We start from the raw sequence: 22,465 nt of genomic DNA on the forward strand, positions 1-22,465 counted from the left end.
TGTCTCTCCCCCTTTCTCTGTAACTTTAACTTTCAAATAAATAAATACATCTTTTTAAAAAAAGGAATTTGGAGATTACCTGTGAGTTTCAATGTCAAGGGAGGGCATGCTTGACATCAAAGAATTGGGAGTTTATTCTACAAAATACCAAGGAAGTTACAGGCAATAACAGTTACAGGCAAACGATAGTACATTATTTTTCTTTTTTAATCACCAATTACTTTATGTCTTTATGTCTCCTGGATAGAAGTTGATGACAGAAATAAGAACATACTTATCACATAGGTCTAGGCTCAACATTTACCGTTTTATAAGAGTTGAGTTTAACTTATCCTTTAGTTCTTATAGAATGCTTTTGATTTAAGTCTCCAGGTCAGGAAACCACTCTTTGCAAGGGAACAAAACCCTGCATATGATCCTAAGTAATATATTTATTAAAAATTTTTGAATTTTATTTTATCAAATTTTAAAATTTATTTATCAAAAGACAACCAGAGAGAGAAAGACTGACAGAAGAAGCTTCTGTCTTCTGGTTCACTCCCCAAATGCTGACAACAGCTGGAACTGAACCAAGATGTAGCCAGGAGCTGGGTATTCAACCCAGGTCCTCCACATGTGTGGCAGGGTCTCAAGCGCTTGAGGCACCATCTTCTGCTTTCCAGGAGCTGCAAAACCAGGGAATTGGAATTGGGAGCCAAAGTCAAATATTGAACCCACATACTCTGATATGAAACATGGACATCTTAACTGCTAGATCAAAAGCCCACCCCTTAAGTAATGTGTTTTAATGTCCCAAAGTGTAATCACAGAAAAAAAAAAGGTCTCATTTGACCATTTCACTTTGAAAGATATCTTTGATACACTAGTGTACTGTAAAAACAAAAACAAAACAAAACAAAACCCAAGAAAACCCCAGAAACTCCACTTTTCCAGATTGTCCTGCTTCTTGACCAATCGTCTAGGTTCTTTCTTACTTCCTGATAATTCCTGCCACCTGTTAGGGATGCTAGTTCTGGGCCCCTAATATCTGCATATTCCATGTCCACTTTTCCTGTCTCTTCTCATTCACCTAGCAAGCTAGTTTGTGCTAACATGTCATCTCTAGTTTTCCTCAGGAAGCCACTATCCTACCCTGCAAACAAACTGGATGGATGTAGGCCAGTCAAGAGCCCAGTGGACTTGGGTGAGAGTGACCAATGTGTGTAAAGAATGACAGCTAGACAAATAAGTAATAAAAATGAAATTCAAATGTTTCAAGAAACATTTTCCTTGGGGGCAATTTTTTATTAAGCAACTATTAACCTTTCTTTGCATGAAGTGTTGGCTTCATTACTCCAAATTTTAATGTGTTAAATGACACCAGTTAAATACACAACAGCATACTTTTCTACAGTTTTATACTCTGAGAAGTTTCAGATAGTCAAAAACAAACCAATACTTGTTAAGTAAAAAGACTATGACTAGAAGCCAGATTGGATGGCTTAAGTAGATTGGATGAATAATCTAAGAAACTGGGTTAGGGGCTGGCACTGTGGCGTAGTGGGTAAAGCCGCTGTCTGCAGTGATGGCATCCCATACAAGGGCTGGTTTGAGTCCCGGCTGCTCAATTTCTGATCCAGCTCTCTGCTGTGGCTGGGAGGGCAGTAGATCATGGCCCAAGTCCTTGGGCTTCTGCACCTGCATGGGAGACCTGGAGGATGCTCCTGACTCCTGGCTTCAGGTAGGCACAGCTCCAGCCATTGCAGCTATCTTGAGAGTGAACCAGTGGATGGAAGATCTCTCTCTCATTCTGCCTCTGCCTCTGCCTCTATGTAATTCTGACTTTCAAGTAAAAAAATAAAATCTTTTTTTTTAAAGAAGAAACTAATTTGAAAAGATTGTCGCTCCCCCTCTTCATGGAGGAATGACACTAAACCCTGCCTAGGTTTCCTATCTGAGTCACGGCACCATTATGTCGCCCCCCCTCTTCGTGGAGGAACGACACAGGACCCTGCGCTGTTCTTTCGTCTGCTCAGCCCTTCCCGGGTTTGCTGCTGGTTCTTCCTGGGTTGGCTACCGACCCTTCCACCTCCGTGGAAGGGCAGTTCCCCCTGCCACTTTCCCCACTTCCGCGGGGGAGCGGCACACCGCTGGTCGGCTCTCTCGGGGGCTGCACAGGTGTTCCTTCAGATAGATGTTCCTGGTGCATGTTGTCTCTCTCCTCCTTTATAGTCCTCTTCCACCAATCCCAACTCTGCTACCCACACGCTGAGTACGCTGCTCTCCTCCAATCAGGAGCAGGTCCTGCTGCTTATTGGTTGAACTGGAGGCAGCTGTGTAAAAGCTGTTTCCTCCTCTCCCAGCGCCATATTGTGGGAGAGCAGATGCATAGAATAAGTCTTAATTCGACTAACAGTCTAGTCCGAGTTGCTCCCCACAAAGATCAAGAGGGAGAGATATCTTCAATCTAGGGTCATTAACATTAGAACTGCTAAACGAAGGGGTATGGTTGCAAAATTTCTGTGAAAGATTGCTAAGGATATCAATGACACAGGTATGGCTCATGAAAATCAAGCAATCCATTTAGGACCCAACCTTTTAGCTTGTTGGTTTCATATTTTTGTGAATCAACTGAAATCAACTGCTCCTTCTGAGGGATTCTACCTCCATCACTCAGGGACTGTTAATTATAATTCATTATCTAGAAACATAGAGGAACTGGAACTTTTAAAATGTTCCCTTGAAAATAAAATATTTCTCTCCCTGATGTCTCCTTTTAGATGGAAGTAGGGTCAATTTTAGTTTGATAGGGTAAAGGCAATTTTGTATGAAGATTTATACTTATTTGAAAGAATTATAAAGAGTTAGAGGCAGAGAGAGAGAGACAGAGAGAGAGAAAGTCTTCCATCCACTGGTTCACTCCCCAAATGGCAGTTAGGTGGGCCAATTTGAAGTCAGGAGCCAGGAGCTTCTTTCAGGTCTCACACAGGTGCAGGGACCCAAGCACTTGGGCCACCTTCTACTATTTTCCCAGGCCATAACAGAGAGCTGGATCTGAAGAAGAGCAGCCAGGACTTGAACAGGCACCATGGGCTACACCACAGCGCTGGCCACTGAGTAAAACCTATTTAACATGTTCGTCTCATGGTATGGACATGAACTTTCTACTGTGCAATATTCCCACAAGTCATCTTTCTGAAGCATTAAGAGCTGATGTTACCAAGTCAATCATCCAAAGAAGGTGGAGCCAGAACCAGGAAAACAGGCTTCAGACAGGATTGTGAGTAAGAATCATGTTTTTCTTAGGCATTGTGTTTCTTGCCTTGAGCAATTTAGACCAGTGGTGTTTTACTGATGTATCACTGAGAGTTGTGAAACATGCAGCAAATCATTCATTTATTCTTTGACGTTTCCAATGAAAGCCGTCACATTTAATCACAGTGAGTTACCACCCGTTTGTAAGTGGGGGCAAAGGGGATGGACAGAGCAGTTGCTCTTAACCTACAGTTGCTGTAGCAGCTGCTAAGTCAGGCAAGGACCCAGCACCTCTCCTGAGTATTGCAATACAGTCAAGGTTCTGACATCTGGTCCAGCCATGTTTGAGGGACTCCTGGGTGGAGGTGTGGGCGGGGAGAAGATGGCCTTTGTCACATGACAGTTTGCTATGAGCTGGGCACTAAGCCTATGCCATAAATCAGATTATCTTTTGTTTTCCTTTTGTGAGCCTCTGACTTTAGCAAAATTTGCCCAAGTGTTCTAACTTTGTCCCAGGTGTTCTGTGGGGAATTCAGGATATGGTCTGTATTCAGCACTTGATAACATTAGAAAGGAGAGAGGATCAGTCAGATGATAGCAGTGGAGCCCCCTGAGACATCTCTAAGGGAGAGGTAAGCCACAGAGAACAGTTGGGGTTATGAGGCCCAGAAGTGCTAATTCATAGAAGACAAACTTTCTTAACAACTTTGAAGACTGTGGGTCTGGTTGTGTCAAAGAAGTCGATGGCTCCCTTCTCAAAGATTCTTCAGCTTTGTGCCCTGATGAGGCTCTTAAATTCTATTATTAGATATTTTTTCTCAGAGGTATGTATAGAGACCAGAGATTCATAGTGAGGCTCACTTTGGTTCAGAGAGGTGCCGACCATTTCTAGTTTTTGCGACTCCTAGAATAATCATGGTTCAAAAACAGCTACGTAGAAATGAGGTAGGACTCAAAGAAAAGTCAAATGCTCTTCTGTTTTTCCTTCTGAATTAACATACCCATTACTGAAGTGTGTCTGGCTTTAGTGTAGTATCTATCATATTAAGCCAGGTGAGACTGTGCAAGAGTTAAAAATTGGATAATTGCTGAAATTCCAGGTCAGCATTAGTCTTGTAACCTCATCAATGTCTTCTCATGCCACTCCTGAGGGTCTTTGTTTACCATCAAGCACCAGGGTCAGCATCAGGACCCCTGGCAGAGACTCCTGTTGGATTACAGTGATGGCCAGGATGGTATGAACAAGTAGCTTGGCTTCCTGAATGGCTGATTCAGTTACATGATAGTTTATCATGAAGCAAAGCATTTTTCCAAAGCAACTGCTTAGATGGCAAAATATTACCCCTTCCAAAGGGGAAAATTTGGTTTGGTCCTCCGGCTGTCCATACTCATGCTGATTGACAACGCAACAAATATTCATTTAACCTGAAGTGAAGAATCTAGACTGCTCTCTGGGAGATGCAGGTTCTCAATCCTGACATTTTTGGTAACTTCAGACCTTTGGAGATGGTGTGATTTGAGGTCCCAATGTATATAGATAATGACATCTCCCCAATTTGTGCCTTTCTTTGCACCATTAAGTATCAGATAAAAATTTTTTTTCTCCATTCTTAATATCTTCTGGAATCTCCCAGTCTCAATACTGGGAAATTGATTTCTCCCATATGCATGCTGAATGTCTTTAAAAACCTTTTAATGCATTGTTCTCTTTTGGCAAAAATCACAATTTAAAGTAGGAAAGATGGCAACCAAACATTTAAAAATATGCCAAAGTGCCACTTTCAGTTCCTCTCAGCACTGCCAACATTTCTCAGAACACCAAACTTGCTCTAACTGCACGTTAGCTGTGAAATAAGACAAATTTGATAAAAATAGAAATGAATGGTTCTATTCTTTATGAAACAAGACAAATTATGCTTTGGGAGAATATATACTTTGCTATAAAGTATAAAAGGTTTTAATATTCATATCTTATAATAAAACCATGACATGTTTATAAACACTCTAGCAAGCATTTTTACAGTGGGGCCACTGCTGGCAATGGGAACCGCAATAAATATGCAAGGACACACTGAGTATGAAATATACATCTTGATTTTATAATCGTGTGTGCTTTATTTTTTACACAAATGGAATGGAAGTGTTGAATATTTACACTTAACAGGAGTGTAAGCTGTGCAGTATCTCTGTAAACTCCAGCCCAGGCAAGGAGTATCGCCCCCCTCCCATCCTGCACTACAGCTCCATCGAGAAACGTCCTGTGAGAAGCACAAAATCATCATTTGGAAAGGATCTAACAGGTACAGCCAGGTGCACTCAGAAGTGAAGACACACTTAGGAAACACAAATTCAAAAAGGAGAGAAGGAACGTTTGCCATCCCATCGGGAGTCAACCTTGCCACTTGGTCGTCTGTCCTCACGAGTTGCCGGGGGAGATTCTGTACTCTTTTAGATAACCTTCGTCTAAACTGTCTGCCTGTCTTAGTTTGTCCTCAGCTGCTACAAGAAACTGCACAGCTGTACAAGAAATGATTCCCGAAGCACAGGTTTCAGTGAGGAAGGATATTTACAGACTGAAGTGTGTGTGTGTGTGTGTGTGCGTGTGTGTGTTTTCAACCATATTCATTCATACCCAACATAATATGTGTATACATGATATGCATACCACAGATACCATACATACACATAAGTAAAATGTATATCCACAGAATTCTGTAGGGGGGTTCCCTGGAAAATCAGTTGTCACAGGAGATACTCCACATGCTTTAAGGGAATTGATCCTTCCCCCCGCTTTAGGAATGACAAATTATCATGATAAACTTAGGAACTAGCCTGAGTCCTTGGCTTTAAATGTTTTTTGTAGGAATTTAGGCAGGACCAAGACAGCAAAAAAGAGATGTCAGTTTTACCAGCGAGTCCATTCAATCTCACCAGAGCAGTCACCAGCTGAAAAGCAGAGGGGGCTTCACATGAAAATGGAAAAAAGAAAGCTTATGAAGGGGGAAAAAGGTCTCTCTCCAAACCAAGGTGATGGCATGGCTTCAATGAGAAGGAAGTGGTTTGCTGTCAGGGTAGTTGTTGGGGCCACAGTCTGCCTGTGTTGAAAGCAGGGTGTCCTCAGAGCCACAGCGTGGTGTTGGGAGGGGGCTCGTGTAGGACCAGCGTCCAGGCAGAGGCACCCAGGTGCCGCGAGGCCCACAGCACATGCATCATCGCTGCCGGGGCAGCGGTGCAGGCTGGCTCCCGGAGGCGTGCTGGAGGTGGCTCCAGGTCAGGGCCTCATGCTCAGCTTTGCTTTCGGGGCTGAGTAAGTGAAACGGCGACCCAAAGTATTTGTGTCATTAGTCCTGTGTATGGACTTGCTGTCTGACTCAGCCATGAGCCCTTGATAGGACAGGAAAATTAAAGAGCGGGGTGTGGGGAACATGATCAGAGACGTGAGAGAGGAGAAAGGACAAGAAAGGAAAAGGAGAAGAAGAAGGGCAACGAGTGCCTGAGACAAGAGAGACACAGAGAGAACAGGAGTAAAAGAGAAAGTAATGACTCAGAGAAGATAGGACGGGAGAACAAAAGGAGGACACAACAAAATACGCAGAATGACAGAGAAATAGGAGAGTGGAGGAAAAGATGGGGGCAGGAAAGAGGCAAGAGCCAGAGGTGTGGAGAGCTTCTCTCTGGCTTGAAGTCCTGAAGGGCTGGCAGTAGAATCTAAGACAGCTTACGGAGGCACCCGAGCACAGCTTCATAAAGAATGGCTCGCCAAGCTGAGAGAGCAAACTCAAGGATTTTGGGCTGGGAGAGAAGAGGCCTGCAAATAAAAGGCCAATAAATCTTGTGGGAGGAGAGGAAAAAAAAAAAAAAAAAACCCCAAATGCCCCTGCAATTAGCTGACAAAAGGGATTGTGATTTTCTTAAAGCTGAGACCCCCGTGGTGCTACACATTGTACCAGAGCATGAAAAATAGCACCAGTGACACGATCTGGCACTTTTCCGAAAGGGCCCAGCATGTGAAGGTGACGTTGCGCCCCCAGCAAGCCTTCATATTGGAGAGAGCTCTGGACAAAGTTTGCAGTGTTAGCACCAGTCTGGCTCCAGGCTCCAAGTGCATTCGCACCAGACGTAATCTGGGTAACTTTCAGGCCATTTCCACACAAGTCATCAGATTTGCTGCAAAATACACCAGTTCATTGGAGCCATAGAGACCTCAACATTGGGCAGCGCAAGACAACACAACAAATGGACGTGTAAATTCTACAGGAAAAGACCCTCTCACCAATTTGCTTGGTGATTCTTCAAGCAAATATATATGTATATATATTTATACAAATCTACATAAAAAATCAGTGCAAATGCCAATTCTAATCTGGAAGTATCTGCACTAGAAAATAAATAATTATATTACTACAAAACAAAGGGTTGGTGGTTCAATTTGATTGTATGCAGCCACAGCAATACTATTAAATGGAAAGCACATCACACGACCTAAGAAAACATCTACTCATTAATGACAGTCCTTTAAATAAATGGTTGCATGCTCAGTTGAGAAACCAAAGAAGTTATCATGGTGGCCTAAAAATAGAGCTGGGATCAGGAATGGCATTTGAGTGGCAGAAAACTTCAGGGTGCAATATTGATGAAAGTAGGCCTTTACCTGAAAGTGGCAAATTGCAGACATGAACACATCTGTAATATTTTGAGAACTCTAAGGAAGTCTGTGAAAATTTAACTTTTGTTAGAGGGAAAATGCATTGCTAGCCCTTCCATTGGCAAAGGCAGCCTCAAGATTGTAGTCAATGCATAATTTTGCTGTTTTTTTTTTTTTTCCTGTGTGTGTGTGTGTATGTATGTATGTGTATGTCTGTTTTGGTGACTACAGCCAGGCAGACAATGGTATTTAGTGTGAGATGAATAACCCTTGATTTTGGAAAGAGACTCTCATTCTGAGCTCCGATGTTCTTACTGTGAAGAAGCCCCATCACTCTGATGGCTCTATCTCTTGCTCTCCTACCCCAGCCTACATGCTGGTTTGCTGCACAGTGTGGCAGAATCCCTGCCAGGTCTTGATGTACCCCAGAAATAAGGCGATGGGGCTTAATCTGGGCATGCACAGAACCCAGAGTTGAGTGGTTATAGAAATCACGGAAAAGTCTCTCTCTAAACACCTTGGGCAAAAGCAATGCTGATATTGCCATCAGCTCTAAAGTGGGAAACTAACTCTTCTGGTTCAGTTTATAGGCTTTGGGAGGTTTCTTTTTTAAAATCATCATAATTATAATTATTAAAAAATAAACTTGGTCCAGGCGCAGCCTCAAGGAAGGCAGTTCAGTTGATTAAGCTCAAAGTCATAATTGTCTTTCCTTGTGGTTCTATCTCTTTGCTCTGTACACAGAAACAAAAGTCTGCACCCCTTCCTCCCCTCCCCCCACCATTTACTTCTCATCTCTCTCTCTCTCTTCCTCAGAGAAACAGTGCGTCTAGGGACAGGTCTCCCCATGGCTCTAATACTGTCTCGGGCTGTTAGGAAACTGTCACTCTGTGAAACAAAATGATACTAATCCTAATATAATTACTCACGGTTGGCCAAAATACTACATGATCTCTTATGAACTGTATGTAACTAAGTAGGAACAAAGTAATTTCCAACTATTTATGTGGCAGGCCCAGGTTACTTCACTAGAGAAAAGTAAAAACGTCCCTTTAGTTAATTTGCATGAGATTGTTTCTGAAAGACCACCATCTTAAAAATGCGTTAATCAAATGTCTTCCAAAAAGTTATCCATGAGGGCGACTCATGAAGGGATGTGCTCCACGAGAGTGTACCACTGGTGTGGAGGGGAGATCATAGGCAGAAGTGAGAAGTCTTTGTCAGACTGGGGAGGAACTTAGGTACTCTTAATGGATCATTGGCAACAAAAGGGAGAGTGCAACTTTCAGTCCTTGAATTTGATCATCTGCTGATAGTGCATACATTTAGTCTTTCAATTAATTAGTCTTTACAAAATATTTCACAAAACTTTTTTAACCTATAGAAATTCGTTTCTATACATTTAATATATTTTATTGTATAAATTATTCTCATCTTTAGTGCCTTCTTTCAGTTTATAAACGGCAAAATAGACAATCAATAATCAAGGCTAATCCCAGGTGGAATCCCCTCCTCTCAGTGAGGTTAGTCCTCCACACACTTTGTGAATTTTATGAAATGCTCGTCTTTGCAGATGCCAAGAAAACTACACACACTTATCCTTCCCTGATAGTATGCCGTCTCCAAAAGGACTCCTTTCTGTTTTCCTTCTTTCTTTTGCTTGTTTAGAAATCAAAGGATGTGCATAGTTATAAAACTCGAAGTGTACCAATTACAGATGTGGGTAATGGGAAGGTTGGTGAGGTTCGAGTGCTGGCAACTTTTCTTTAAAGCAAAAAACACAGAGAGCTCAGCAGCTAAATCAGCTCTGGACATCTGCTGGGGTGAGGAGGCTGCCCGTGTCGTGGGCAGAAAGCCCATCAGAGGTTCATCCCTACACCTGGTACTTTGAGCAAACCAAGGCCTTCCTGCGTACTGCAATGTCTTTTCTGTCCCACCCTTTGGCCCCTCCTTTTCCTTCATGGCTTCACACAGTTTGTGTTGTACATTCATAAGAATTCACATTGACTGCAAAAACATAAATGCAACAAAAACATAAAAGCCTCCAAGTAGTAATATTATATATATTTTGTTCTCCTAAATGCTCTTCTGTCGTTGTCAGAGGCGCAGTAGCTAATTTATAACTTCTCCTTTGAGGGAATCCAGATGAAAGGCCCAGATTGCTCTTCAATAACAAGCTTGCATTGGTTATAAATATCTTCTAAGGTGTCTCCTTGGACAATAGCTACAATAAAAGCAAATGCACTCAGAGTTAGGAATCATTCTCTCGGTGGTAAAGAATGATCATCATTCACATTGGCAGAATCTGAAAGAACTCATCAGAAATCTTAATACTACATTTTTAGGAATGGAAAAGAAAATTCACATAAACAAGGTCATAACAATGATCTAAAGAAATGATTTCAATGCACATCTGCAACCAGCCATAACTACATCACTGTCTTTGCACTTCTACATCTCTGGTTATAGTTATGGACAATGAATCATTCATTGATTTAACAAATATGCTATAGGTGCTTGCTGAGTCAGGCACTGAGTTAGGCATAGATCAAGCTTCAGATTAAAGGCTCCCTGTGTAGGCCGGCGCCGCGGCTCACTAGGCTAATCCTCCGCCTAGCGGCGCCGGCACACCGGGTTCTAGTCCCGGTCGGGGCGCCGGATTCTGTCCCGGTTGCCCCTCTTCCAGGCCAGCCCTCTGCTGTGGCCAGGGAGTGCAGTGGAGGATGGCCCAGGTGCTTGGGCCCTGCACCCCATGGGAGACCAGGAAAGGCACCTGGCTCCTGGCTCCTGCCATCGGATCAGCGCGGTGCGCCGGCCGCAGCGCGCCGGCCGCGGCGGCCATTGGAGGGTGAACCAACGGCAAAGGAAGACCTCTCTCTCTGTCTCTCTCTCTCACTGTCCACTCTGCCTGTAAAAAAAAAAAAAAAAAAAAAAAAAAAAAAAAAAAATAAAGGCTCCCTGTGTAGCAAAGAAAGTGGCCTTATGGTCTCACTACTTTACTTACTTTGGCAGGGGCAGAAATTCAGATATTTTACACTCAGGGGAAATACTAAGGGTTTTGGAGGAAACTGTAGTAAACTTCCTTAGCCCCCAAAGTATTTAACAGGAAGTCCCATTCATTCTCCAAGTAATCTGTTAAATTGAGATTTTTTAGCATACATGGCTATTCATATTGAGAACACTCTATGGTAATTATTTACAAGAAACATAAAAAGGAGGAAATATAAACTGTTAAATTGTGTATTACCTAAGGAATCAGTTGGAGTAACTTAAATACATTCCATATTTCCTTTGAACAAAAGCTATCTTGTAGACAACTTTCCAAAACATGTTGGCATTATCCATATGATACCAGCCCTTTAAAATAGTCACTGGAAATGGTTTAGATGGTCACAAGCAACCCTAAGAATATTCTGAATATTGCATTTTATTCCTGAAGCTAAACCAGTGGTCAAGGTGTACATTGTTTTGATTTGAGTTTTCCTACCTGGATATTCTGTTTAGGATGAAACATAGCTCATATCTTTGTTATCAATTGTAACTGTACTTAGTATTACCTGATTTAAAAGATTTGCAAACTATTAAAACATTGGCATATTCCATATTCTGAATAAGATAAGAAACAAAATGTCTAATTTCACAGCAGATAGTTCAGGAGGAAAGTTCTTGTTTCTAAACCACAGAGAACTGATTGTAAGGCAAATTCTACAGTTTGATTACTTTCTGGATTTAATCAGTGGTCCATGAAAGAATATAAGAAAAGCGAGCCCAAGGTAGCTGGGAGGAAAAAAAAAATCTGCCTCTATTTCTAAAACATCATGTAACCAAGGACATATTTAGCAAGGAAGAAAGTTTGCATTGAGATTTGATGCTGAATTCCCTGGACCACAGAGAAATGTTCTAAGCATCTTGTTGAAGTGCCACTTGATGGCAATACAGACTGATAAGCAATGGACGTGGAATGGAGGTCCCAAGACCGCTCCTCAAGGATAACTGCCTTGGACACTGCCCATGTTGAGTCCTAAAAGTTTCTTTTTCAAGTTTCCTGATGGTATCAGGGAGACAGTTTAATCAGGTATCAATGCCTAAAATTCTCGCCATAGCAGAGGAAAGCTCAGGCACATCTACCACTCATTTTTTTGGGCAGGGCCAGTGGGAACAAGAAAGGGAGCTAGCTGCAGCTGAACTCCAAGAAAAGAAAATTCAGTTTTGAGGCAGATGAGTGAAGCAGAGGGAAGCTCTGCACAGGACACTGAGGGCAATGATTCTTGACAGCAAGGTGTTAGGGCCCAGGTATCCCAGGCCCAGAGTCCTCTCTACACCAATTGTCAGATCATTTTTCTCCCTTCTCACAGTACCAGGGAAAGAAGTCTTACCTGTAAAATATTCTCCAAATTCTTGTTCTAGCTTAATTGCTCGATCATAGGTTTTCTTGGCTTGTTCCTCTGTTAGACGCTTATTCATTTCCCTGGGAAATGAAGATGTTGTATTAGAACACAAAGGGAATACACCCAATCCTGAACAATTAAATGCAGAGCTAAACAGAAACCTGTGGGAAGCATAATGTCATTTTAGCTGCAGCTTCCTAGCCTTCACACAGGACTCCTTTTTGTCAGCATCCCTTCGGCAACAAGGACGCTCTGCCCAGGGAAATCACTCTCTCAGAGGATGGTCTCTTGGATGGACGCAGAATCTGCCTCCTTATGATTTGTAATCATTAGTTCCTGTTCTGTCCCTTGCAATCTACAGAGTAAGGCTAGCCTTCCCTCAGACAGGCCCTAGCATATTTAAAGTGCTCATGTGTACCCTGAGGATTTCATTTCCACAGAAGAAACTTTCCTACTTCCTTTATCTATGCCTTCACTGGGTATGATTTATAAATCTCCTTTTCCTGGTTATCATTTGCTCGACTTCATTCCGATCCATCGCAGCCTTTCTCCAATGTTGGACAGAATGGAAAGAAACATTCCCAGCATGGTCAGAGGCAGGAGGAGAGATGGAGGGAGGGGAACAGAAGGTATATTTTAGACTGCTGGGCCTCATCACTCTTGAGAGAACTGTTCTCAGGTCACATCCTTGCTTTGATCTCATCATCCTTAGATAGTGCTGTTCATCCTCAATGTGTTTTTGGAAATGTGTGGAGTTGAGAAAACACACAGTGATTCCAAAGAATTACAGAAAATGGAGCAGGCCCCTTAGATACGTATATCTTCCAGACCAAAAAGGCATTTTGCAGGGTTTACTATTCCACTTCTGAGAAGGCAGGGCAAATCTTAATAGCAACAAGAGCCCTGAACTCCCTCTGTTTTTATAACCAAATGTCAACTCCAGGATCTGCTGAAGGAGGATTGAATTAAAATGGACACAGAATAGAACAATCACAAGTGCTGGCACTGACGTATTTTCAAATAGATTACAATCAAGTGATTTAGTCAAATAGTTGGTATAAAAGAATCTCTGATGGCTACTTTATTTTTGTTCTGATAGGAAAATGGGCTTTAACAGAATATGGCTGGGATTATTTGATTCTATCAGTCTGTCAATTACTGGTGTATCATTAACTATATATAAATAATGCTTACATCATTACAAGATTATTTAAATCCAAACTAGTCTCAAGGGCACATCAAGGTAGAAGAAAAATGGAAAATTCTCTAGTTCCCTCCAAAACCTAATCTACGGATTCCTAACTAGTGGCAGCTTTATCTCTTCCTGATCTTTAACAAAATGTTCAGCCAAATGCAAAAGACATTTCGATTGGTCCATGAGTGTAGGCAGGTGAAGAATTTCTGAAAGCATTATTGCCTTGCATGCTGTTCAGGAAGCTAGAGATCTGGGTCTTACTCAATTTCTTTTTCAGAGCAAGACACGAAGCTTGATGTAATGAAGGAACTTTTCTAAGGTACATTTAATAAACAGTAATCAGGGGTTAAAAACCTCAAGGTTTAATTTTTTTAAACAAATTTTTGACCAAAATACCCATTGTACCAAGACTAGGTATTTTTTTTTTTTTTTTTTTTTGACAGGCAGACTGGACAGTGAGAGAGAGAGACAGAGAGAAAGGTCTTCCTTTTGCCGTTGGTTCACCCTCCAATGGCCGCCACGGCCGGCGCGCTGCGGCCAGCGCACCGCACTGATCTGATGGCAGGAGCCAGGTACTTCTCCTGGTCTCCCATGGGGTGCAGGGCCCAAGGACTTGGGCCATCCTCCACTGCACTCCCGGGTCACAGGAGAGAGCTGGCCTGGAAGAGGGGCAACTGGGACAGAATCCAGTGCCCTGACCGGGACTAGAACCTGGTGTGCCGGCGCCGCAAGGCGGAGGATTAGCCTAGTGAGCCGCGGCGCCGGCCAAGACTAGGTATTTTCCAAAAGAGGCTTCTTTGGAAATAACTAACATATGACATTAGAATCATTTTGGATGCAATGCAGAGGAATGAAATATAAAGAAGTGGGAATTTCCTGGCCTCTCATTGCTAAAGTCAACTCATGTCTTGAGAGGGAATCTATGATCCTTCTCCCAGACAGTCCTCGCCCTGGAAGCAAGATGCCAAGAGAAACCAAGGGAAACTTTCCATACGAAGATGGTGATTTGCTTCAGGTGTCATGTGGTAATCTAGCTCTCGATCTTCTTAAACTTGTCCATGTGATCTGTCTTCTCTAAATTCCTTTGGTTTCCCAAAGACCTCGTTTAGCTTTTTATCTCATCATATATGAATTTATTTTGTCTCCTTGCCTAAAATGTGAGTTGTTTATTTGGCACGGAGCCTGGGTCAACATTTATTCATTGAATGATTATGTGAATGAATGACTGAGTAAATGGGGAACTAGACAAATAAACACAATTAAGATATAGTTGAAAACAGATGGAAACACAGGGCATCCCAGGAGCAAGAAGAGAAAAGCAAATCGAAGGTGGCAGGGTAGAGACCCAGGAAACCTTCTCATTGTCATGGGAGGCAGGAAGAGAAAAATGTCTTCCACACATGCCCTTGGTTTTATGCTCATCAGAACAGTCAGCTATATATGTGCTAATAACCTCTGTGGTTTGATGTGGAATGATGCGCTTGAGAAACAACGTGTGTGATGATGTATCAATGCCTAAATGTGACAGCTGCCATGCTTTTGTTCCAGCTGACCTAGCATTCACTCCTTCCTGGGGAATGGACAATTCATACCAGCTTTACTCTTGAAGTAAAGCCCCGGGAAAGAGTGAACCGTAAAGTAAACATTCAGCATTTAGTAACAGAATTGCAATGGTCTGAATGTCACTGTCACTGCACTTGAGACCCATGAATATGGCTGCAGCAAATTATGCCACATTCACTGTCCTCATTGCAGAATCCAGCCTGCAGTATGTTTAATTTTCCTTGGTGATAAGTGGCTGTGACAGTTCCCTAAGGCCAAACTGAATAAGTTATCTCATAGTTATGGAAGGAAGTAGACCTTCTCCTACTGAGCGCCAGATGGGACTGTCTCCCAATGTCACACTGGACCAAATGTGTCACTGCTGTTGCTCCTTCAGGCCTCACTTCCCGGGGAGGCCATTTATCCCACAGTCTTATTTTTCTGTTTCTGAAACAGACCTTTAAAATGCTCTTCCCAGGAGGTGAAGACCATTTTTCTTATACTTCTTATTAATGTTAACATTACTTACAATATTTGTGAGGCTATTTACAGATTATAAATCATTTTAACATAATGAAATTTGTGGTTGCTTAATTTACTTTGTGCCATCACCAACACAGCAAGCTAAAAAGGAGAAATTTAACTCATGCTATTGGGATAATAATATTAAAATCATTATTTTATCATCCATATATATATTTTTCTACGTGCCAACTATGAGCAAAGTTCTTCACATTATCATTTAATATCCAAATTCTTGGGGCTGGAGATACTATCAGTGAATTCTGGTTTTATTTTTCATTATGATAAAAGTTCTTGTCCATGTTTTATTTATGGAAATATATTCAGATTTAAAATGCATCTCTGGCAATTTCCCCAGAGATTTATTTAACTATTTAACTTAGTTCTCTCTGGCTGCCATTGCAGCTACTGCAGTTTGCTCTGCTCCTGCATCCTCAGAGGTGACACAGACAGTTAGCTGATACCCTCTGCAAGGAATTGCTTTCACCTCTGAGATCAGATAACTTCTGTTTCTGTAGTCTTTCCATAAACACTATTCTCCAGTACTCTGTGGTTCATTCCTGAATGCTATCAAAACACTCTGTGGTCCTGAGGCCCAAATGGGGACAGTAGTTGAGCAAGGTTCTGGTTATAGACACATTGCCATTATCTCTTGCATGTTTTTGGAAAAAGGTGCTGTTTATGTGTATACAACGATGAAATACTTCACTCCTTTATGATAAAGTAACTATATATTTTATAATAATTATAATATTATAATTGAGTACTTACTACATGCCAAGGATGTATGAAGTGTTCTATATTCATGATCTCATTGTTTAATCTTTTATTTATTTATTTATTGTATTTTTTTTTTTTGACAGGCAGAGTGGATAGAGAGAGAGAGAGAGATAGAGAGAAAGGTCTTCCTTTTGCCGTTGGTTCACCCTCCAATGGCCACTGCGGCCGGCGCGCTGAGGCCGGCGCACCGCGCTGATCCGATGGCAGGAGCCAGGTACTTACCCTGGTCTCCCATGGGGTGCAGGGCCCAAGTACTTGGGCCATCCTCCACTGCACTCCCTGGCCACAGCAGAGAGCTGGCCTGGAAGAGGGGCAACCGGGACAGAATCCGGCGCCCCGACCGGGACTAGAACCCGGTGTGCCGGCGCTGCAAGGCGGAGGATTAGCCTAGTGAGCCGTGGCGCCGGCCATGTTTAATCTTTATGCTAGCTCTATCAAGTCCTTATTAATGTACCCAGTTTAAGGGTTAGGAAATAAATCTGAGGGAAATCAAGCAATTTGCCCCAGGTCACATAACTGATCAATAGCAAAGCAAAGACCAATCCTAACCTGATTAATTGACAATTCTCTGTCGTAGCCACTTTGCTCTGCTACTTTCATCTACTGCACGTTTACTTTTGTATGAGTTTCATATGCTGACTTTCTAGTCAGATCATGAATATCTGTCCAATTTTCTTTTACTAATTTCTGAAGGAAAATATTTCACAAGTCCTTTGAAAAATAAAAAGAACAAGGAAAGTTTCTGAGTCATATATTTTTCCTTTGTTCATAAAGGTACACAGGTATATGAAGCCGTTGGTTAGATCGATAGGTTCTTTACTATCCTGCCACTAAGAAAGCTCCCTATTAAGAACCATAGTCTCAGGGCTGGGCTGGCACTGTGGCGTAGCAGGTAAAGCCACAGCTTGCAGTGCCAGCATCCTATATGGGTTCTGGTTCATGTCCCAGCTGCTCCACTTCTAATCCAGCTCTCTGCTATGGCCTGGGAAAACAGTAGAAGATGGCCCTAGTCCTTAGGCCCCTGCACGCATGTGGCAGACCCGGAAGAAGCTCCTGGCTCCTGGCTCCTGGCTCCTGGCTCCTGGCTTTGTATTGGTGCAACTCCAGTTGTTGCGGCCATCTGGGGAGTGAACCAGCAGATGGAAGACCTCTTTGTCTCTCTCTCCCGCTCTGCTTCTCCTTCTCTCTCTGTGTAACTCTTTCAAGTAAATAAATAAATCTTAAAAGAAAAAAATGAACCATAGTCTCTCTCTATATATAAAGTTTTAACCAAGGAACATTAGATTTCTACTATAAAACAAAGTGAACTAAATGCCAATAGAAAGAGACTAAAATTTTGTCTACACTTTCTAAAGAAAAAAAAAACCCACAAATTTAAGAGTTCCCTATGAAACTGCTCTCAATTCAATGATGATTGCTTCCTATCATTTGGAAACAAAACGAAAACCAGAACCAAATCAGCCTACCCTCAAAACAACACCACTGGGCCAACGCTGTGGCATAGCAGCTAAAGCCACCGCCTGCAGTGCTGGTATCCCATATGGGTGCTGGTTCAAGTCCTGCCTGCTCCACTTCTGATCTAGCTTCCTTCCATTGCCTGGGAGGGCAGAAGACCCAAGTCATTGGGTCCTTGCACCTGCATGGGAGACCTGGAGGAGGCTCCTGGCTCCTGGCTTCAAATTGGTCCAGCTCTGGCCATTGAAGCCACTTTGGGAGTTAACCAGCAGATGGAAGACGTCTCTATCTCTCTGTCTGTGCCTCTGCCTCTCTAACTCTGCCTTTCAAATAAATATATCTTTTTTTTTAAAGCAGCACCACCAAAAGCTAAATTGAAGCAAATCAAACAACTTGTGAAAAAAATCAAAAAAATACAAATCAAGAACTATCAGTGAACACCTTTTAAGGAACTACCGATGATGTGTTTCTAGTAGTTCAAATAAAACCTAATGTATCTTTAAGAAAATGGGAATGCTTAAAGCTCAACAATGGCATTTCCCATTTATATACATTTGTGACAAAGAGCTTTTAGCAATCTCGGGGCAACTGGAAGTTAATCAGACAATGGCTTCTAGTCCTTTCTACTTACATCAGAGGTTCCAGAGACTTGGGCTTAATGAAGATGGCAATGGGATAAAGCTGGGCAACTTGTAGCCGCTTGATAGCATTTCCTGATACATCAAGTATACAGTGTTTGCCCTAAAAGAAAGAGAAGAAAAACATGGAGTGAATTTAGAAAGAATGGCCATCACCCAACCACAAGAAAATAACGTACACATGTTTTAGAAAAGGCTGGAGATGATGGATTTTTAAAGGTTGAAAAAGATTCACTGTAAAGAGTGAATAATAGTTGATATGAAAGCATAGGGTCTTCAGAGTACTTGAAATAAGTAATATTTATTAGCTCCTTACTAAGTCTGCCACTGGGCTAGACATTGTACATGTCCTCTCTGTTACCTTTATCCTCTTACATACATGATATGAAAGGGAAGACAATTAGCCACATGTTATTTAATTGAGTCTATTCTCATGAAGCTCATATACCATCTCTGAAGACAACAGGAGAAATTCCTAAATCGATGAGGTGGGTTATTATCAACTGTATTTTTGCAGAAGAGAAGACTAAGGCTTAGAAATATTAACTAACTTGCCCAAAAATTCAGGTTCAAAGCCAGGTTTTGAGCACCCACAGGATTGTTGTTTGGGATAAATAGAAATCTCATTGTGTCATCCTAACCTGCATTTAACTTGGAGGAACGGTAATCATGGGGATTTGGAACAATTTCATAAACATTTGCTGAGTGCTTCAGGTGTAATCTGCCCTTGATATGCTGGTGAAGGACAGACACAGAAAGAGTTACTTTAAATGTTATATGGCTAAATGCTGAGAGAGGAGCTTGCACAGAGCATGTAGATTTCTTGTTTGTTAACAAATGAAAACCTTATTACATTATAGCACACCTCATTTAACTTGGCTTCCACTGCCCTGAGTGCTCAAAGAACTGCTTTATAAAGTATTTCTGGAAAAGTAGATACATTTGTCACATCATATTCTACCTCCTGGAGAGAAATGGCCTAATTACCCTGAGGCTAGATTTACATGAAAAGAGAAAAAGACATTTTATGCAGATAGCAACAGTCCTAAGTCATTAATAAGGGATAAAAACTCATCTGTAATGGCCATATGGAAATGAGCAGAGTTCAGTGACTATGTGAATTCTTATATGAGAAATAGAGCTAGGATGGCTTGAGTCTTTATCACTTAAGGGACAAACTCCAAGTTTCTACCAAGTTTTCAAGCAGCTATACTTAAAGCACGAATGCTATTTGGTTATTCACTGGCCAGCACATTTCACATTAACAATGGCTGTTTCTATATGTCCAAACAGGAACGTGGATGTAATTATCTAGGATACTGACTAGAATCAGTATCCATATTGATTGAGCCCCATTTTTGAAAGAGAAAAAGATAGGTACAACTTACTGTATTTTTGGATAGACATTAAAATTTCCAATTAAACTTTCTTATCAGTACATGAAAAGTGGGGAAAAGTTACATCACATCAAGTCAACTCAACAAATTTTTTTTTTTCCTGTGAAGCTGGTTTTCTGTATTCATAAACAATAGGCTCTCTGTTCAAGCACATCCTAAAGCCATGTTCAAGTGCCTCCCTAGTCTATCCTCTCTTAAGCATTCTCCTCTTTTCCATGCCCTGAAATCATCAGTTACAAGAGAAATGGAGCATCTACATGCCTTCTCTAAGTTGGAACTTCTGCCAGCAACAAGCTAGGCAGTCCTCCTTATCAATCATGAAGATTTCAAGTTTTCAGAGAGATAAACAAGAAACTCCCTCAAATAACTGTGGATCCCTTTCTAGGCAACCCAGAGTAACATATCTTCCTTTAAAAAATTCAGCTGTGTTTACTAGTGCTTAGTGTTTACTAGTGGTTAGTGAGTCAAGGACAAAGCAAATCCCCACAAACTTCATTCTATTAATTGCCTTTAGGTTTACCATATCCCCTTACTCCTTACTCCCTCCAAGTCATCTTTATTGTCATACTTTATTGAGATTAGAATAAAGATACATGACATTGCACGAAGGTTGATTCTCTGCTTAGATTTCTTAAAGAATATTTAACAAAAATTTACAGCTGCAATCAGGAAAGAATAATGATCAAAAACAAAAACAAAAAATGCAACCTGCACCTGAAAACCTTGTTTCAAGGTACTATATGAAAAAGAGAGAACATACCCTTTCTGCTACAAATCTCACAGATTGCACACTGGTTCCATATAAATTGTCATTGTACTGGCCAGCTTCTATAAACTTGTGCTCTTGGATGTCTTTCTCCATTTGTTCTCTGGAAATGACGAAGTGATAGTCTCTGCCATCCACCTCATAGTCACGCTTTGGCCTTGTGGTATCTTTAAGATAAAGCAAAACACAACGAAATTAAGGTGCATTTATAGTCATAAAATTTATTTACACCTATTTTCTCCACTGTGCCTCAACACAGATCCATGGATATATGTAACATGATGGACCATGATATATAAATAGCAACTGAAAACATCATATACTCCCATCATAAACAACTACAAGAGTAACAAAATATATGGAACAAACTATTTTCAGGCAGTATAGGTCTGGGATCCTTGACAGTGAACTCTACATTCATCCCACCCCTCTGATCAGGTGCCATTTCCAAACACAGTGTTAGCAGGCACTGCAGGCCAGCCGGAACTGGGCATTTAAGATCCCAGAAAAGCTGTATTTTAGGAAGTTATTTAAGACCTACTCTAGAAGTCCCTTCACAAAGTCTAAAACTAAGCCACTACTAGAATAAGTAAATTATTGTCTGTCAAAGAAAAAATTTAATATTCTGTAAAGGAAGATAATAAAATTCAGACTCTCAACTATATAGTATCATGATGTATAGCACACACAAAAAAAGATTCTGAGATAAGGATAGAAGCAGGAAAATGTATCATAACCAGAAGTAAAACATAGTTAAAGTTATAAATATATTCTGTGCTTTAAAATATATAAAATAAGAGAATAACTACTAAGGTGAGACTAAAATCAGCAACTCTATTCAATCTAATGTTGTTAAAAAAAAGGGAAATAATCTAGCAATATGAATTAAAAAAAAGTTAAAATATTTCCAATTTTGGACTCAATACTTTCTTTTTGAGACTATATCTTAAAAATGACAAAAACTTTGAATGTACTTTTATTGTTTTACAATATTAATAAGTAATAATAAGGCCGGCGCCGCGGCTCACTAGGCTAATCCTCCGCCTTGCGGTGCTGGCACACCGGGTTCTAGTCCCGGCCGGGGCGCCGGATTCTGTCCCCGTTACCCCTCTTCCAGGCCAGCTCTCTGCTGTGGCCAGGGAGTGCAGTGGAGGATGGCCCAAGTCCTTGGGCCCTGCACCCCATGGGAGACCAGGATAAGTACCTGGCTCCTGCCATCAGATCAGCGCGGTGCGCCGGCCACAGCACGCCAGCCTTGGCGGCCATTGGAGGATGAACCAACGGCAAAGGAAGACCTTTGTCTCTGTCTCTCTCTCTCATTGTCCACTCTGCTTGTCAAAAAAAAAAAAAAAAGTAATAATAACACATAACTATATTTCAGTTATAATGTAATGAAAAATAGGAAAAAGTCAAATTGTCTATACATGAAAGATTACTAATTGGAATAATAATTTAAAACAGTCATGCAAACTTTAAAAAAATGTTACGTGAAAAAGGCTATGTGCAATCTTATGAAAAATTGCACAAAAATGAAAGGGTAGATGGAAATCAACGAAAATATTAGCAGTAATATCTCTGGATATTGTGTGAAATTCTGTGTACTTTTTATTATTTAACTTGTTTTTTAGCATTGTTAAGTTTTGTTCAGTAAACATGTTTATAATCACAAAATTGTGCTGTTAATGAAAAAGAGAGAAGAGAGTGTGCCAGGCAGAAGGGAAAGTAGAAACAGTGCTTAAGGATTTTCTCTTTTTCTTCTGTTCCTCTCAAAGTGGGAGATCCAACTGGAAACTTTTCTATAAACAAATTAATATTTCATTTGTTCTTTCCTATCTGAAGACCCTCCCAGGATATGTTCTATGGTAAATCTCCCCCAAAGTCCTTGCTGAGAACTGTTTCATGA

At 41.2% G+C, this 22,465-nt stretch overlaps 1 protein-coding gene across 29 annotated transcripts in view; it reads right to left on the reverse strand.

The window, feature by feature from the left end:
• Nucleotides 1-9,928: 9,928 nt before the first annotated feature.
• DLG2 (discs large MAGUK scaffold protein 2) overlaps nucleotides 9,929-22,465 on the reverse strand; it is a 2,256,157-nt gene continuing 2,243,620 nt past the window's right edge. For all 29 annotated transcript variants that reach the window (XM_051821188.2, XM_051821179.2, XM_051821160.2 and 26 more), the window contains 4 exons: nucleotides 20,557-20,729; nucleotides 18,393-18,502; nucleotides 12,256-12,347; nucleotides 9,929-10,103 (listed from right to left, as the gene is read on the reverse strand). In XM_051821188.2, coding sequence (XP_051677148.1) covers nucleotides 9,997-10,103; nucleotides 12,256-12,347; nucleotides 18,393-18,502; nucleotides 20,557-20,729 — 482 coding nt within the window. In that variant the 3' untranslated portion in view covers nucleotides 9,929-9,996. The remainder of the gene's footprint in view (nucleotides 10,104-12,255; nucleotides 12,348-18,392; nucleotides 18,503-20,556; nucleotides 20,730-22,465) is intronic.

Source organism: Oryctolagus cuniculus, chromosome 1 (assembly GCF_964237555.1).
Source record: "Oryctolagus cuniculus chromosome 1, mOryCun1.1, whole genome shotgun sequence".
In the NCBI taxonomy this organism is placed as follows: domain Eukaryota; kingdom Metazoa; phylum Chordata; class Mammalia; order Lagomorpha; family Leporidae; genus Oryctolagus; species Oryctolagus cuniculus.